The sequence below is a fragment of the Trichechus manatus genome, unplaced genomic scaffold, assembly GCF_000243295.1.
Source record: "Trichechus manatus latirostris isolate Lorelei unplaced genomic scaffold, TriManLat1.0 scaffold00005, whole genome shotgun sequence".
Classification (NCBI taxonomy): domain Eukaryota; kingdom Metazoa; phylum Chordata; class Mammalia; order Sirenia; family Trichechidae; genus Trichechus; species Trichechus manatus.
In genome coordinates, this window is record NW_004443941.1 from 13384973 (window position 1) to 13402708 (window position 17736).

The window sequence follows — 17736 nt, forward strand, 5'->3', positions numbered from 1 at the left end:
CAGGCTTCCTCGTGTGGGGGGTGCTAGATGATTTTTGGAAACACATTGTTCTAACAGGCTTTATAAGAGAATGACAACATCCGCCCAGCAAGAAGAGTTCTGAAAAATAAGTCTGTTGTGAAAAGAACAATGCTCATTGCTGCTTTCTGTGGACGAAAAAGGGCAAAGGCTCTTCCCGAGTCACGGCAGCACAGAATATTCTCCTGCAAACATATATTTTCGTGTTCTCACCTAAGAATCTGAAAACTCAGCAGCCGAACAAGATGGACTAAAGATAATATTTTACAAATCACTCAGAGAAAGCAGATTTAGAGTGTACTAGCTCTCGTTAGAAAAAGCTTGTTTGAAATCTGTTAAGAAGGAAGGCGTAATTTTTCTGTCTCTTTAGTGATTAGAAATGTTTCGAGATCAGCACGTTGTTGGGATGTGTAAATCTGTATTCAATACCATTTGTAGACCAGGCATTAAGAATACTTCACAGTGTTTGTCTAGTGCATTAATTTTAATTATACTCCATTGAACTCGCACAGTGCTTTGAAATGCCTTACAAAATGCCCCCAAGATCTTTTACTAATCTTAACAAAAGCACCATGAAATGCTAATGCTGATGTTGCTAACTCAGCAGCATCAGCCTGCCTGCGAGTGCCCTCTTCTGCTTTCAGAATGTACTACAAATGGCATTTCCTGGAATTCACAGAAATTCTGGGGAAGAGCAAAAGCTGCTTCTCAGGAAAATGCCGACATCCAACCATGTTATTTAAATAAACCACCCTCCGCCCTACCCAGGTCAACAATTCCAGTCTTTATGTGCTGAAAAGTATCTTCTTCCATACCTTTTAAATGAATAAACTGTCTCAATTCCACAGAAAAAGGAAATGTCCTCATATTCAGATCCTCGCAATTGTCAGATAACTATCAATCCTGAGGTTTGCAAGGCTGTGCTGAGGCAAATACCGGAGCGGAAGAAGGGAAAATGGCAAACCCCAAAGTGTTATGGGGATTTGCATCTTTCCCCCAGGAAGCCTCATAGAAATGAACTTCAATTCTTTAAAATAAGGGCAATTAATCAAACCAGTTTTCCTTTTCCTTATAGATGGAACACGATTTTAAAGACACAATATTACCTGCAGCTGTTATCTATGGTATTTGATTGCAAATCAAGGATTTGCTTTCTAGGCAGCAATTCTGTCTTCCTTTAAAAATGAATTCTAGTGAAATTTGTATTTTTATGCCAGTGCTAAGCAGGAATTTATTAATACAATTATAACAAGAAAAGTCCTTGTTTCATATAAACCAGGAAAATATGCAGGTAATTAGGTTGAGTCACATGAAATTGCCATCAAGAATGGTTAAATATTGGCAATTGCCTATGATTCAACCGAATATACACACAGCCCATTGCTTTAGGACCCCGGATAAGGGCACAAATAGTCCTCCGGAGTGGAGCAGCTGCAGAGAATGGGGAGGTGGGGAGAGAAACACCAAAATCTAGTGGAATCGCTGTGTATCTACATACAGGGCGGGGCAGGGGGGGCAATCTAGGGTGGAGCTGAGACAGTCAAGAATTGACTGATAGGAATTGAGAAATTTTGCTACACATATGTCAGTTTATACTACTTCATCCTTTTGTTATTTAAAAACTAGACACAAGTCTCATTAATTCCAAATCGAAACCCAAAGCAAACCTGTTGCCGTCCAGTGGATTCCGACTCATAGGGACCCTATGGGACAGAGTAGAACTGCCCCATAGGGTTTCCAAGGAGCACCTGGTGGATTCAAACTTCCAGCAGTGGCTAAAACAGTGCTTGATGATCTGGCCTCTATGAAAGGTTTGAAACTTTAATAGCTAGACAAAAACAGAATTTCAACACACGGAAGCTTTCTTATAAAAAGGAGAGGGTGGAGAGGTTGTTAGATCGGTTGTTTTTAAATCAGAGCTGATTTACTTCATATCTATTATGCCCCCCACCTTATTTGAAATATATTCTGTATAATTGTGTAAAAAAGTTTTCTAAACTTAAAAAATTTGTCCTTTAAATGCATGTTATTTCTGTAAATAGCACTATAGAAGTTGGCAAAGGTTGAAAATTCCTTAAAATTCTTCAGTGGACAAAGTTTGTCCTCATTGTCAGGAAAAATTATAAAAGACTAAATAGTGGGTGTCCTGCCTACCCATCCTGGTTATCAGTGCCTTTCATTGTCTTCGAGTTATTTTACAGCTCTGGAAATTACAGAAAACTGATAATAATCCTTGTCCCTGACCACAGAAGTACAAATTAATTGTGTGAGTACAAGGGAATTGATTATCGACCCATTTTGCATCTACTTATACATTCATTTCAGAATTCCTTATTTTCTATATATGTCTTTGTTCTTCAAATTCTCCATTTAACTAATTGCAACATCTTATTGGACCCCTGATGGCGTAGTCGTTAAGAGCTTCTCGGCTCCAAAAGGTCAGCAATTCAAATCCACCGGCCACTCCTTAGAAACCCTATGGGACACTTCTACTCGGTCCTATAGGGTCGCTATGAGTCAGAACCCACTCAGCAGCAATGGGTTTGGTGTTTTGGTTTAACATCTTATTGGCTCCCACATTAACGAGTTAGATAAAATCTTGGGCATGTATGAGAGTCACGATCTTACCCTCTTGCAAAAATCATCCTTTAACATCGTCAATTATAGTTTGGTAATGGTTTTACTTTCCCAGGATGCGCCAAGATGCCATGTTCACTGGCTCCTTAATAGTGAAGTAGTGTACATATGCCTGACAAAGAGTCAATTGTTTAAGGTTATTGAAATTGATTTCATACCTAAAAGGAAAAAAAAAAAAAAAACCCCAGACCTTGCAACAGAAGATTTAAGTCCACGGCACAGCAGCAATCATTTGAAATACATCTTTAATTTTAGAAAAATCAATAAGCAATCTACAAAATATTTGGTTACATTATTAAGGTTCAATCTGTCTTATATTTGTATTGCTAGGACATAAAACCATATTTTGAATAAAACATAGTAATACTTTGTCATTGTTAAGGAAGACCTTCTAGCTGAATTTATAAGAAAAAGGGTTGTATCATAAGCACAGCTCCAGACTGAAGGGAACTAAAACCCTGGCACTGTCTAATCTACTAATCAGATCAAAATTTCCAGCCTTTATTTATGTGCTGGAAAGTATCTTTTTTCATGGGTAAATCGTTTTGCTTCCCATAAAAAAAGGAAATATCTTTAAATTCAGATCTGCACAATTGATCGGGTAATTATCAACCCATGAATTCATTTACAGTTAATATGATTCTTTGGTAAAGAAAACAGCCCAGAACAATTAGACCAGAGCACCTAGTCATAAGTTGGTCAACTCCTTCGAAGTTGGCCATTATGTCAATCAAATGACTGACCACCCCCTCAACGGTCAAACTCATAAAAAGGTGATCTAAATTACCTAAATTAAAACGCCAGCAAGGAGTAGTTCTTCCCTTCCCACTCCCTTCTTTCCTCTCTCCCCTCCCTTAAAAGCAAGGACTTTTTGAAGATCATTATTTACTTTCTAGCAAAGGAGATTCTGCTTCTTAATTTGTAAGTCTAAATGGACCCCCCCCCCCGATTTTTCACTTAGAGCTACCCAGTCACATTTGACCTCCTGCCATTTCCGAGGTCAGACAAATTGTAATAAAAAGCCTCTCCTCTCTACTCAGAATGTTAATTTAACGCCAAGTTATGAATATTTAAGGCTCCTAATAGATGTGCAAATTAACAATTATGCTGTAGCACCCCGCCGTTAAGGCTATCAACCTTGGTGTTGTTGCTGCAGAAACTCAGCCTTTTGTTACTATGTTTCCAGCACCGAATCTTGAGATGATCCGGAAGCCTGGATGGCTGATAGTAAACGACCCCAGCAGTGAGGTACCCACAGACACTCAACCTGTGAAGCATGAGGGGTGATTAATTGAACTCTGTGCTGAATTTATCTGGAGGTGTAAATACTCATTAAGTTCATCTGAATCAGCCTCTGAGTTCTCTATGAGTAGGATGCCATACAACCAGCTTAGAAAGAATGGCAGTAATTAACCCAGCTAATTTCCTTGGAATCGTGGTTCACTGTCAGGCTCAGCCCGCCTCCACATTTGTTCTGAGCAGACCGAAGTCACTCCCGAGTGTGCCCACACCATATGATAAGGAAAGACAGTGAAATTAAAAAATAAAAAAAATAACCCACACACAGATTTGCCATCCTATACATCAACAGGGAGTCTCCAGCATACTTCAGTGAAGTTAAAAAGAACAGCACTAACTCATTTTCACCTGACATTTGCATTCTTTGCCTTTGCAGTAAAATAATGAAAAGCAATAAAATCTGCTGATTGATACAGACCATCACAAAAGTCTGTTTTAATCTTTTTTTTTTGAACAGGTTAAAACAAATGTAATACAATGTTAAATAAAACATATGAAATAAACTCTGTGAGCCAACAAATAAACATTTCTGGAAGAACATTTCATCAGTTCTGACCTGAAATTATTTTAGTAAATAGAGAAAAATACCTCCTAATTATATTTAAGATTCAACATAAATTGAAAGTGTATTAATACCATACAGAGGACTTGTTTTTCAGACTAAAATAATACCTAGAATAGAGATTTCATAAATTTGAAAATTCTGACCTTTCACTATAAATACGGAAAGGAAATTATAAACAGAATTGTAATGGCTAATGTCACTACCTTTTCATTAGAAACCCAACTATTATAGTCATTTACCTGAATCTGAAGAAAAGAAATGTTGCCTCTTAGAAATCATAATAATCTCGTGTCTTTCACTTTGCTCATCTTTTAAAGAAAAATACTCTAAATTAGGCAGAGTTAGCATAAAATAGCATAATAGCAGAAGTGGCATAAAATCAGAATACAATTTAGACTTCTACTCAACTGAGGCTTGTGTTACCTACAAATAATATTTAATCAACATACATTCTTAGAATTTCTATTGGGAAACAATATTCATGAACTTTAAAAATTCATCTTTAATGTACACAAATATTTTAACTAGTGACCAATACTGGGATTCCATTTTCAAAGGAATCCCTCCAAGGAAAAGGCAATATGTTTTAATGACTTGTACTAAAATATACATATATATATATCTCAACAGAAATGACTTCTTTGTAGCACACACCAGAATACAATAATAATAATACAGTGGGGGGAAACAGGTACCAAATACAGTCCATGACTGCTTACCAACGTGGTAAAAACACACACACACACACAAAACAAACCCACTGCTGTCGAGTCAATTCCAACTCATAGCAACCCTACAGGACAGAGCAGAACTGCCCCATAGGGTTTCCAAGGAGCGGCTGGTGTATTCGAACTGCCGACACAATACCTCCAAATCTCCATTTCCGCCTGTGGTGTAAACATCATTCTACGCCTAGCCACATCTCAGAGAGAGGAAAACTAAGTCTTTTTGGTTCATGTTTCCTTTGATTGCCTTACCCTGTTACCAGTGCCCATGGCAAGAACAGGTGGAGACTGAGGAGAATAAATACGACACCTCGGTAATTCAAAGTACAAAACCAAGAGCCACCGAGGAATCAAAAATTAAAAATCATTTAGCCAATCTGGCTGCTGGGTCACACATAGACTAACAGTGCCTTTGGGTTTCAATAGGAAGCAAAAACATCTCACAAACCATAGACACATTTTAGATCAAAGCCCCGGGACACAAACATATCAAAAGTATAAAATTCAGATTGTTGGATTTCAGGTCTAACCTTCTCTAATCACAGCCACGGGACCTGTCCTAAGCCCTCTATTCAGAAGTCATTTCCACTATGCAGTAGCAGAACTGGGTATGGTTTCTGTGGATTACATATTTGAAAAGTGGGCCGCCGTCATCGTGGCCTCTTGCTGCTCTTACTGAGTTACGCAGCCACCAGCTTTATCTGGGTCCTCTCCGGCGATTTTAATCCACTTCTTTTCTATTTCAACCTGTTATCCAAAAGGAAAACATAGGCAGCGTTAACAATTGCAACATGACAATAACGCCTACTTGGTCCTATTTTATATGTGAGGCAAGGGCTGTAGCCACCCTACTTGGTCCTATTTTATATGCGAGGCAAGGGCTATAGCCACCTCATCCTTTGGATACTGACTCAGACCCAGCCCCTCCACCCTCGCACGCTAGCGCCAAAGCAAGGCACCTGTTCTCCTTTTGGGGACCAGAGTCACACCAGTCCTTCCCTCCAGATTCTGATCTTTAAGACGACCGAAACCCTCACTCTTCCTAGAGTTTTCATAAAATGTATACAGAATGTAAATACTGATAAGACATCTGCAGATCAGGCTAGACACAAGACAGACTATACTCCCAAGTGCCATCTAGCCAGCCTTTGGCCCATCTGAGATTTATAACTCACCCCAAATTATCTAATTAGCTAGAACACAAACTAGTAAACCAGCTGTCCCAACTCATCTGCCTGCCTGCATTTCAGCTCAAATGTCACCTCTTCATTGAGGCCTTCCCTGACCGCCCTAGATAAGGAAGTCCTCCATCACTCTCCAACCCATTATCTTATTTTATTCTCCTTAGTATTTGTCACTCTCTGAAATTACAGTATTTGTTCTCTAATTACTTTTTGTTTAGCCCCACTCAAAGGTAAGCTCCATGGTGACAGGGACCTTGTCTGTCTTGCTCACCACTGTACCCCAGCAGCTAGAGCAGTGCTTGGCACTTAGAAACTACTCAACAGATACTTCCTAAATGGAAGAATACCATTTTGAAACAGCCTGCCAACAGGTGCAGATCTGCCCCAACTTAAACCAAAGGGGCTGGGAATGTACCTGGATATTGAAGCAAGCTCGCTGATAAACGTGCTTCTGAGGCTGGACATCACTCTCCACGCCCAGAGACCTGACCTCTGTCCTTGAGGCAAAGGTGTCAAGTGTAACAAACTGAACAGTAGCAAATGGATACCAATCAGATGGAATTTCTTGGTCTGATCCAAGCTCTAGTTTGTATGACAGACAATGGGGATGATCGGAACCTTGAGAAAAGAGACATCGAGCGATCAAAGTATCTCCATGGCCTTGAACATTTCTCTTGAACAGTAAGTAGAGGCACTTGCCTTTCTCATTAATAAGCAATTCCATTAGCACTATGGCACTGTGAGTTACATTTAAATGAAAGACCATCAAAATTCACCATTTTGTACTAGTTAGGGGAAAATCATCTGCATTTTTAAAGTACTAGCTTTAAAAGAAGTCTAAAATAATTACTATATACATGCATACTATATGCATACATTAACTCCTAAAAATGGTTTCAATTACAAGTACTACTTAGTCCTTCTTTAATTAATTAAAAGATAAAAGTAATGTGAATATTAAACCTAATTTTTTGGCTAGAAAGTCCTTAGGAATTTACAAGCCTTTCTCTTAACCATACTGAAGAAACTCTTTTAATAATTTTTATGGTTCCTTACCACTCTGTTTATTTATAGATAATGCAAATATAAACTTCAGCCTGAATTAGGTCACATTATTAAACACTTCTGATTGTTTTTAAAGTTCAACTTAGGAAATTGTATTCTGTTTCAGAAAATATTCCAGGCCAGGCCAAGAATTCTTTTTTCAGTAGAACAGGTTATTTTTTATCACCATAATTCTCACCCACCTGCCTTAAAAGCTTTGACTAGAGCAGCTGTACAGTGCAGGGATGGGCATACTGGCTGTCAGTGTTCCAACCTCATATTTGCTTTTCATTTGATTCAATTTGTCATTTATTGAGCATCTACACTATGCCAGGCCAGGCTCTGTGTGAGACGCAGGGATATCATCAGGTACACTCTAAAGACTTCAAGTGGGGTCATGGAATGTCTGTGTGTATGTACTATAATGAAAAAAAAAATATTTTCAATGGCATCACTGCAGGAACTTTACAAGTACTCTGTGACTCTGTTGCATTGTTCAAAGCATCTACATATCCAATGTGGCTGTTATTTTTACTTAAATAACTGTATGAGATGACAGTAATTTCAAAACCCAGATTAAATAACCGTACCACTGACCAAGCTCGAGAAAGAACATTTCCATCAGAATATAGCTGTAGGCATAAAAACAAAGAGTTTAAAGGATTTCACTTAATTCTTAAAAGATAAATGGCCTTTCATTCCTTACAACCTGTTCCTTGTGCACAGACTAATAGAATTCTAAGGCTTTAAAAGGCCTTGAGAAGCCATCGATCTATTAACCAACCGATGCTCATTAGCCACCCACACCATTCACATGTAGGGCAGGATGACAGTGGCCACACCATTCACATGTATGGCAGGATGACAGTGGCCTGTAAGGTACTTTCAGGCACCCGGATCACGGCAGCAGGTGATAACTATTCACACACACCTATACCCAGAGGGGATTCCACACCCACCGCCCTTTCTAGTCTTCTGTCTGCAGCAAGGATACAGTTAAATGCATTTAATCTTAATTAAGGCGTTGTTAAATTCTGCAATGGCCCAGTGGTTAACAGCAAAGTCTCAACTGCTGCTCTGCTACTTAGTAGCTGTGTGATCCTAGGCAAGTTACTTGACCTTTCTGGGTCTCAGTTTCCCCATCTGAAAATGGAGATGATGATGACAACGTGCACCTTACAGAGTTGTTGTTGGATTAAACCAGGTGACGCGCCCGGAGCAGCAAGCAGAACTGGGTGGGCACACGGTCGTGGAGACATGTTGGACACATATTTTTATTTTGTGAAGAGCCATGGATTATAAACCCAATTTAATTAATTACTATCCTTTTTTCTGATAAAAGTACTATGAATTCTACATTTCCATGGCCAAAACTGAAGTTGGAGGTTATCTAATTTGATATCCATGTTTTATAGAGAAAGTTGATTTGGAAATTTTACAATAAAAATCCTTACCCGAATTGAAGAACTAGTACTCTGAAAATATTAGAGACAAAATCTTTCTACCTGCTTTTATATATATAAAAAAAAAAAACTGGTAAAAGATGAAGAGTATTTTTTCTTTCAAGTGTCCTGGTGTATTTTTCCTGGCTTTTAAAAATGCTAAATACGATGTTTAATGACACCTCCATCAGACTTTGAGTTTCACAAGGGCAGGGACCGTGTGTGTCCCTAGCAGAATGTCTGGCACATTTGGGCTCAATGGATATTTGCTGAATTCATGAATAGATGGGCTAAAAGAGGAAAATCATGTTATTTATCCCAGGGCTGACCACCAGGGGGCACTCTCTGGCCTTGGTAATTGTTACTCTCAGCCAGGGCTTCAAACAGATGGTTCTGGTTTGAACCCCTGCTGAGAATTTGCATTTCTAACAAGTTCCCTACTGAGAATTTGCATTTCAACACCAGATATACTGAATCAGGATCTGCATTTTAACAAGATCCTCAGGTGATTCTTATGTATAACTTCCTGGGAACTTGTTACAAATGCAAACTGTCAGCAAGGGTTCAAATTGGAAGGAACGAGTTAGAAGCCCTGCTCTCAGCATAAACCCATTGCCGTTGAGTCGATTCTGACACTCAGCATAACTCCTTATTTTCTCAGGAGCTCAAATGCAAGTCACAAAATCTACTTAAGCTAGATATCCGGTCCACATCTGAAACTGAATTGTCAAGGCTGGAGGGATTAAGGGGAGAGGGGGAGACAGCTGCCAATGAGCTGACAACCAAGAGCCAAGAGAAGAAGCAAACGCAGGCTATGTATTTTTTTTTAATTAGTAAATTTGGGAAGTTAGACATATTTGTTCATTGACCTTCCACAACTCTCTCTCCCTTTTCTAATTCATGCCACCATCTGTACCTTCTTCGGCCAGCTAGTGTTCTCTCTCTCCCTTTCTTCTTTCCTCCCTTCTTCCCTCCCTCCCTCCCAACAATGCCAGCTCTCAGGAAGGACTCCTCTGTCATCATTCACGCCTTAGGACAGACAAAGTCTATGAGCTGCCTGCCGCAGGCCTCCCTTAGTTGTAAAATGAAAGACTTGACCCATTGTGAAAGGAATATCCAGCCTTGTCATGCTAGAAGAAGAGGCATTTAAGGGACCAGCAGCCCTTACCATCTCTCCTGAAATCACACGCAAGTGATTCCATGAATATGAAGTTAATCCTAGTCTCACAAGTCTCACCCAAATTTGAGTGAAAAAAGAAATTATATTAATGCATAATAAACCAAACCGGTTGCCATCAATTCTGACTCATAGCGACCCTATAGGACAGAGCAGAACTGCCCCATATAGTTTCCAAGGAGCAGCTGGTGGAATCGAACTGCTGACTTTCTGGTTAGCAGCTGAGCTCTTAACCACTAAGCCACCAGAGCTTCAATGCATAATAGACTAATTCACATATTCTGTCAGTTTCCATCTTTGATTTTTTTCCCCCAATAGTGTTGGTTTTTTCAAAACTAATTTGAGAAGGGTAACTTTTAAAAGACTTAAAAAATCTTGCACTCTCTGTACAAAAAACTCACAGCGGTGATTCAAGTTCCTGCCACTCTGGTCCTCGGGCAGCAACACTGGCATCTCTTGAGCACTTGTTAGAAACACAGTATCCCGGGCCCCACCTGCTCCACACTGTAACGCAATCCACAATCAACATCTACACTGTAACGCAATCTCAAGGTGACTGGTGTGCACACAAGTTAGAGAAGCACTGCGCTAGGACCGAGATTTCCTCACTGCTCCAACCTTACTTTTCTACAGTTCTCTCAGAAAGCAGTCTGGGCTGTAGCCTCTCCAGGGCATGCCTCCCTCCCACTTGTGAATTACTGGAGAAGCCTGGGAGACAGGACCAGATGATCTCGGATATGTCCTCCCCACAGGCCAGCTCGGAGCTCCACCGCCCTCAGGACTACCTGACACAGCCCCACTGCTGTGGCCTCTTCTGTGCACAGACCTGATCTGAACGAAGCAGCTTTGATCCCAAAGGATTCGTTCAGTGAATTATCACTGTCTAATTGATGACTACGCTTGTTAAGACCTTGTTCTGTGTGGGCTGGCGCTATGACAGCCTTCCAAAAGAATCCCTCAAGGCCAAGATCAAGTCCAGTCAGCCTCTCTGGGAATGTCCTTTCTTGTCATTGTTCTTCGTGACCTCACCATTAGTAAATACTTCATTAAGTCACACACTGGTGGCAGGGCAGTGATGGAGTTCTGGAAGTACAAGGTTACACAGAGCAGGGAGGACTGAGCTCTCTGCCTAGGGGACGTAACAGGCTTCACAGGAGAGGGACAAGGTCAGCCGCTCTCAAAGCTGGCTGCTTGGGAGAGACTTTTCCAAACACCAGAACCTGGGTCTCACCCCAGAGTCTGATTAGTGGGATAAGGTCTAAATATGAGCATGTTTCCAAAGTCTAATGACTCTAAGGGGCCCTGCTGGCGCCCTGGTTAAGAGCTCGACTGCTAACCAAAAGGTCAGCAATTTGAATCTGAATCCACCAGCCCCTCCTTGGAAACCCTAGGGGGCAATTCTCCTCTGTCCTACAGGGTCACTACGAGTTGGAATCCACCCCACGGCACCAGGTTTGGTTGTTTGGTTTAATGGCTCTAAGAGGGCAGCAAAGGTTCAGCGGTGGAATTCTCACCTCCCAGCGGAGACGGGCGTTAGATTCCCGGCCAACGCACCTCAGGCGCAGCCACCACTCGTCTGTCAGTGGAGGCCTGCATGTTGCTACGATGCTGAACAGGCTTCAGTGGAGTTTCTAGACTAAGATGGACTAGGAAGAAAGGTCTGGTGATCTACTTCTGAAAATCGGCCAATGAAAACCCTATCGAGCACAAATGGTCCGATCCCATTGTGAGTGTGGTGGATTAACCAGTAATCAAGGTACACAAGGGCTTACTTACTAATTTGTAGTGCACAATTTCACATGGGTTTCTCCACATCTTTGAAGCCTCAGAACTGAAGACTACCCCCACCTATATACCTGTGTTTCTGTTGTTGCTATGTTGATAACACCCTACTCATTCTTCCAGGCCGTTCTTCACCTCTCCACCCCCAGGCACTTTCTCTGAGATCCCTATCATCTGCGTTAGTACATGCTGGAATAAAACACATTTCCACAGTGCGTCTGGATAGCTGCTTCTGGGCCTGTCTCTCTGCTAGGCTAAGTTTCTGGGGAGTGGGGATCATGTTTGCATCTCTATCTTCCAAGCACCCAGCACAAAGCCTGCACCTAAAAGAAACCTAGTGGGAGTTTGTTGAATGAATGACAAACTTCTTAATAAATTCTTGCTGATTCAATCAGTCAACTCTGGGGAAATGGAGTGGTGTAAGCAGGATCATTTTCACAAGAAGCTTTAATTTTCCAAAATTAGAAAGGAATGCTTTGTATAGGTTCTCAGGTTGGAAAGTAAGCTTGGCTTCCCTGGCCAGGATCAGCTGGAGGGGGAGCAGCAGGAACAGACTCTTTGGGAGGCCAGCCTCCTGCCCCTCTGACTCCCCCAGACCAGCCAGCAGGATGAGCCCTCTGGGATCTATTGAGGGTCAGTGCTCCTTAACCCTGGCAACACATTAAATTCCCCTGACAGCTTTTTAAAAAATGCTGATGCCTGCACCCCACCTCCAGAGATTCTGATTGAATTGGTAAGGAAAGGAAGCCTGAACACCAATACTATTTAAAAACTCTCAGGCTATTCAAACATGGAGTCAGATTTAAGAAATGCTGCTATTAAAAAATTAATAAATAAACCAAACCTGTTGCCGTGGAGCTATAGGGAAACCCCCAAACAAAAATGCCTCTCTGAAGCCCACAGCTTAGGGGGCCCTGAGAGGAGCTTAGATTTCCCTGGAGGAGAATTTACATCAGGCTGTGAGCTATTTGGAAGCAGGGATCAAACTGTATTCATCCTTATCCCCAACACCTGGCATATAATAAGTGCTCAATAAAGGTTTGTTTGAATGAATGAATGCCCCACTAAGATTCCCTGAACCTAACCCCAACTTAGCTCCATCTCCCAGAGTTCTGCTAGAAATAACTCAGTTGGAACAGCGAGGAACCTGGTTTTTTCCCTATTGTATACACCCACTGCTAACTTGCCATCCTCAAATACATGTGGTGCTAGGACTGGCTTTTCAAAGTTCTAAATTGCTAGATCAATAGTTTTCATTGCAAAATCAAAGACTAACTGAATTTTTTTTTAAACAGGCTGTGTGCACCTAATTCTAAAACAACCATTTGAGAGGGTCAAATTGGTTAATTTAGCCAATTTGGTTAATTGCATTGGTAAAAATGAAAGGCCATCTCATTTCAAAGAACAGGGAGCAAAACCAAAGGAGGAAGTGCTACTGGCTGAGAATACAAAAAAAAAAGAAATTCCAAGTACACTCAGACATGACAGATCTCAAAAGGTTAATAAGGAAATCCAAGATATGCGAACAACGTCTTTAATACTCAAGGTTGATGTCAAGAGGCCCAACTGGGCATGCCTACAAATTTTCCCTCAGTGCCACCATCCACAGCCTAGCCTGGGATGCTATTTCCTATGATTAAAAAAAAAAAAAAAAAAGTTAAATTGATATGGTTGAAATTTATATATTTGTATATTCAACCATATCAATTTAACTTTTTTTTTTTTTTTAAACTAGGGCTCCTCCCTGTTCCAGCTGAGTTATGTCTAGCAGAATACTGGGATATGGAGCCAAACTGGAAGCAGGTTTGGGGGATCTTGAGCTGATGCATTCATTCATTCAACCAAACCTTTATTGAGCGCTTACTGTGTACCAGCTGTTGCGGATCAAACAAACCAGCTGTTGGACTAAATGTATCTGCTCTGACCCCCGCCCTACAGCAGCGGGTGGTAAGCGTGGCCTCAACTAACTGGAGTGAGCATCCATTTCAGCTTGGTTTCAAGCCCCCAGTGAAGATATTTAAGCTACTTCACATAAAAGTCAACACAGGGTGTTGAATATTTACTTGAATTTTTGTCAGGAAGCCGGTCTATCTTCCATACCACAGCTCGGTAGGCACTCTCATATTTCGCTGACCCCAGAGTGACCTGTATGACAGGTTCTGTCTCGGGTTCCTGTAAACTCCCCAGACAAGCTCGGCGGTTCATTTTGGCTTTCAGAGACTTCTGCCTCTGGAGGTTCATGGTCCAGAGGGCCTTGATCCACTGTGACGGGACAGGAAAGTGTATCATTATGTTGTCACAGGACCTCAAGGAACCAGCTTGGGATGGTTTCTGAGCCAAGGGGGCCATGTTGACGAAGGACTGGAGCTCCACATAAGCTCCTTGGACAACGACTACAGACTTCACGGAAAAAGGGAGATCTTCCCCATGATACAAAGTCTTGAAACGCATCAGCTCAAACCGGCAGGCATCCAGAGGTACAAACTTAATGATTCTCGATAGCTCAAATTCTTGTGCTTTCACACAGTTATGAAAATGATAGTCAAGGATCTCAATTCCCTTTTTTTCTGGGTCCTTTTCAAAATAGCGGTCATCTCGCTTCTGCAGCTCAAGGTCATTCAAGGTTAAAAAGCATTCCATGTTCCCATTCACGAAGCAGAGGCAGCAGATTTGCGTTATCACAGCACTTTCAACCAATCTTCCTTCTTTAGTGATTTTACCCCAAAAGTTGTCCGTAATTTCCAGGGAAATTTCTTGTTCCTCGTAGCTCCTTTTTGGTTTTGAAACAGCCGGCAGCTTCATCAGCTCTTCATCCACAGTAGTCAGAAAGTCGAGGAAGTCCTGGTACTCTGTAGACCCCAGCTTCAGCATCTGTTCTATGTCTGGTTCATGAACTAATTCCGTCTTGGAATGGTACTTCCTTTTTTCCGTGTAAGACACATGCTCAATCTTCACAGTATGGATTTTTCCTGCCACGCTAAAGTTCTCAACTTTGGGTTCAGAAAGTCTGCAATGTGGATCAAGCTGTATTTCTTTAAATGGTTTCTCTAACCCCTTCTCATAATACATTTGCAAAATCCCTCCAGGTAAGACTTTCAGAAAAATTGGTCCCCACTGCCGGGAGGACATCATGTTCTTCTTCTCAGGAATTCTCAGCATGAAGGACCATCCGGCTTTCGGCTGACTCCGGAAGAGGGCTTGGGGGACAAAGGAAGAGGCAGTGTCCTCAGCATACAGACACCGCATAGGCAGATTTCCAAGTGAATCTTGATTCTCAGCTGACTGGAGGTGTTCAAGCTTTGCACAGATATAGTTGAGTGAACACTGATTCAGGCTTTTTTGGTCAATGGGCATCTCCTTTGCTTTTGATGGGAATGTCTTCCTGCTTCCTGGGGGGTCAAAGGTTAACTGGGAAGCACTACCTTCGTCTTTCCAAAATGGACTTGAAAAGGCACAGTCATCCTGAAAATACTGAAACTGGGGAGCGTCACTTTGGAACTGCAGGCTTACAGTCTGGTGAGGGCTAGTTTCATCTGGAAGACCCACTTTGGGAGCTGGATGTGCACACGAGTGGTCACTGGGCAAGGAAGCATGGGATAAGCAGGCTGGCTTAGTAGGTAATGAGGAACCTGCTCCTGATGTTGTAAGTGGACTGTTTGAAGATGATTCTGGAATAGGATAAAGCACGTGAGTCCCTGCTTTGGGGATTCCAGGAAAACCTGGAAAGTCTTTGGTAGGTGTAGAAAGAGGAGAGTTACTTGGAGGTCCTGGGCTGAGGTAAAAGTCTATGATGGGAGAGGGGAGAGGGGTGCTGCTGGTGGAGGAAGATCCGCTGGAAAATTCCCTGAGGCCGGAGACATTCAGCTTAAGTCCTTTAGGTCTACAGATGCCTTGATTCTCTAGAGGGAAATTCTTTGACTTTTGAGGAGACTGAAAAGCGGGGTCATCATCAAATGTGACCCAGTTGCCTGGGTTCGTGGAACACATCTTTGGGGTCAGATTATCGTCTTGTCAATGCATCAAATATGTTGTCTCTATTAAAGGAGAAAGATAAAACAGGAATATAAAATGAGGAAAAGAACTCAGGTTACAGGGGATCTTTAGTTCTGAGAAATAATCAGATGTAAAAGCACCCAGATTTACAGATCAACTGGATTCAAAGCAATGTTTAAAAGCCGTAGCACTTTTGAATCAAACCAGCAAGTCTTTGAGTGGTAGGTATATAACCAGACCTTGTTAGGGTTGTGGAGAATACAGGAGAAGGAAAAAACCCAATTTATTATAAACTTATATCCCATTGGCAGCCCAAAATATATGTGAGGTTTACAATTTAGAAACATTTTCAAATTTATGATCTCAATTATCAAACGACACGGTGAGGTATGAATTATTATCCTCAACTCTCAGCTGAGATTACTTGGGTTTAGGGTCATTTCCTACAGTTACCCAGCTGGTAAGAGGTGCAACCAAGCTTTTTCTATAACAGCCTTATTGAAATATAATTCATCCATCAAAAAAATCCATCCTTTTAAAGTGCACGATTCAGAGACTTTGAGTATATTCAGAGTCATGTAATCATCACCACTATCTAATTCCAGAAAATTTTCATCACCCGAAAAAGAAAACCCATGCCCATTAGCAGTTACTCTCCATTCTCTCTTCCTTCCAGGCCCTGGCAACCACTAACCTACCCAGTGTCTCTACGGAGATTTCATATAAATGGAATCCTATGATATGTGGCCTTTTGTGATTAGCTTCTTCCACCTCCTACAGTGTTTTTGAGGTTCATCCAGGTTGTAGCATGTATCAGTACTTCATTCCTTCTCATGGCTCTGAATAACACCCCATCACATGGATGTATCCCATTTTGTTTATCCATTCATCAGCAGACGAACATTTGGATTGTTCCCACTTTGGGGCTATTGTGAATCGAGCTGCAATAAACATTTGTGGGCAAGTCTTTGTGGGGGCATGTGTTTGCCTTTCTCTAGGCATAGAAAGAACCAGGGTTTGCACACAGGTCACTTCAGCACAATCTAACACAACATAAATGACTGAATGACTCTAACTACACCAGAGGCAAGGGGCTGAAGGACCCCAGCACTGACCTGGGGGTTGGGGGACCGCAATGCTGACCACAGCTCTGCCACCACCAGCTGAGTGCACAGCCTCACCGACTTCACGTCCACCTCTGCAAACACGATTAGACTAGAATGATCTCTGAGGCCCTTTCCAACTCTAGAACCTATTAAACGACGCTTGACGTCCAACTGAATTTTTTTCCCAAAGAACAAACTGTGTTACGACTAAGTGTACGGGCCTTTGTGCTGCGATCCTGAACCAAACTTCCAACCTGACAGAAAGTAAAACTCCATGAGCTCCACTGGGGTGAACACTCACAACCCGCTGGAATGATGCCCATGGGAAAGGCTTGTTTCTCGCCCTCCAGCCTGCCTTCTTGCCTCCCCTTCCGGATAATGAAGGATCAGCTGTGGCAACCATTGAAGCTTGGAAAAGAGCCAACACAAAGAGAAAGGGGGCCCGGGACACCGCTGGGGGCAGCGTGCTCAGTGTTGTCATTTGCTACGTCTACACATTCCTCAGGGCACAAAAACACAGAGCGGAGCCGAGGCTCACTGGTGCTCTCTCTCTCGATGGCATTTCACTGTCACTGCCCATTAGGATGGAGCTGCCACAAAGCACTTTCCCCTCAGGGTGGGAGAACAGGTTTCAACGGATGCCACCAGGAGCCTGAGAGGCAGGAAATCAGCAGGAGTATTTCTTGACCCATCCCCATCCCCTCTTCAGAAGGAAGCCAGCCAAAATAACTCCTCACATAGAGTAAAAGATCAGGAAAATACTG

The 17736-nt window shown here is 41.9% G+C and overlaps 1 protein-coding gene across 1 annotated transcript; it reads right to left on the reverse strand.

Annotated features, from left to right (window-relative positions):
- Positions 1-5379: 5379 nt before the first annotated feature.
- Positions 5380-15907, reverse strand: STON1 (stonin 1). The gene is made up of 3 exons (XM_004369476.3): positions 13937-15907; positions 6844-7046; positions 5380-5991 (listed from the first exon to the last, which is right to left on the reverse strand). The coding sequence occupies exons 1-3, from the start codon at positions 15858-15860 to the stop codon at positions 5917-5919; spliced, it is 2202 nt and encodes a 733-aa protein (XP_004369533.1). The 5' UTR covers positions 15861-15907; the 3' UTR covers positions 5380-5916.
- Between the last annotated feature and the right edge of the window lie 1829 nt (positions 15908-17736).

Coding starts and splice junctions, on each gene's coding strand:
- STON1 (XM_004369476.3), bottom strand. CDS start 15,860: ATGTGTTCCACGAACCCAGGCAACTGGGTCACATTTGATGATGACCCC. Junction 7,047..13,936: donor GCTTCCTGACAAAAATTCAA/GTAAATATTCAA, acceptor TCTTTTCTCAAG/GTTCCGATCATCCCCATTGT. Junction 5,992..6,843: donor GAGCTTGCTTCAATATCCAG/GTACATTCCCAG, acceptor TTTGGATAACAG/GTTGAAATAGAAAAGAAGTG.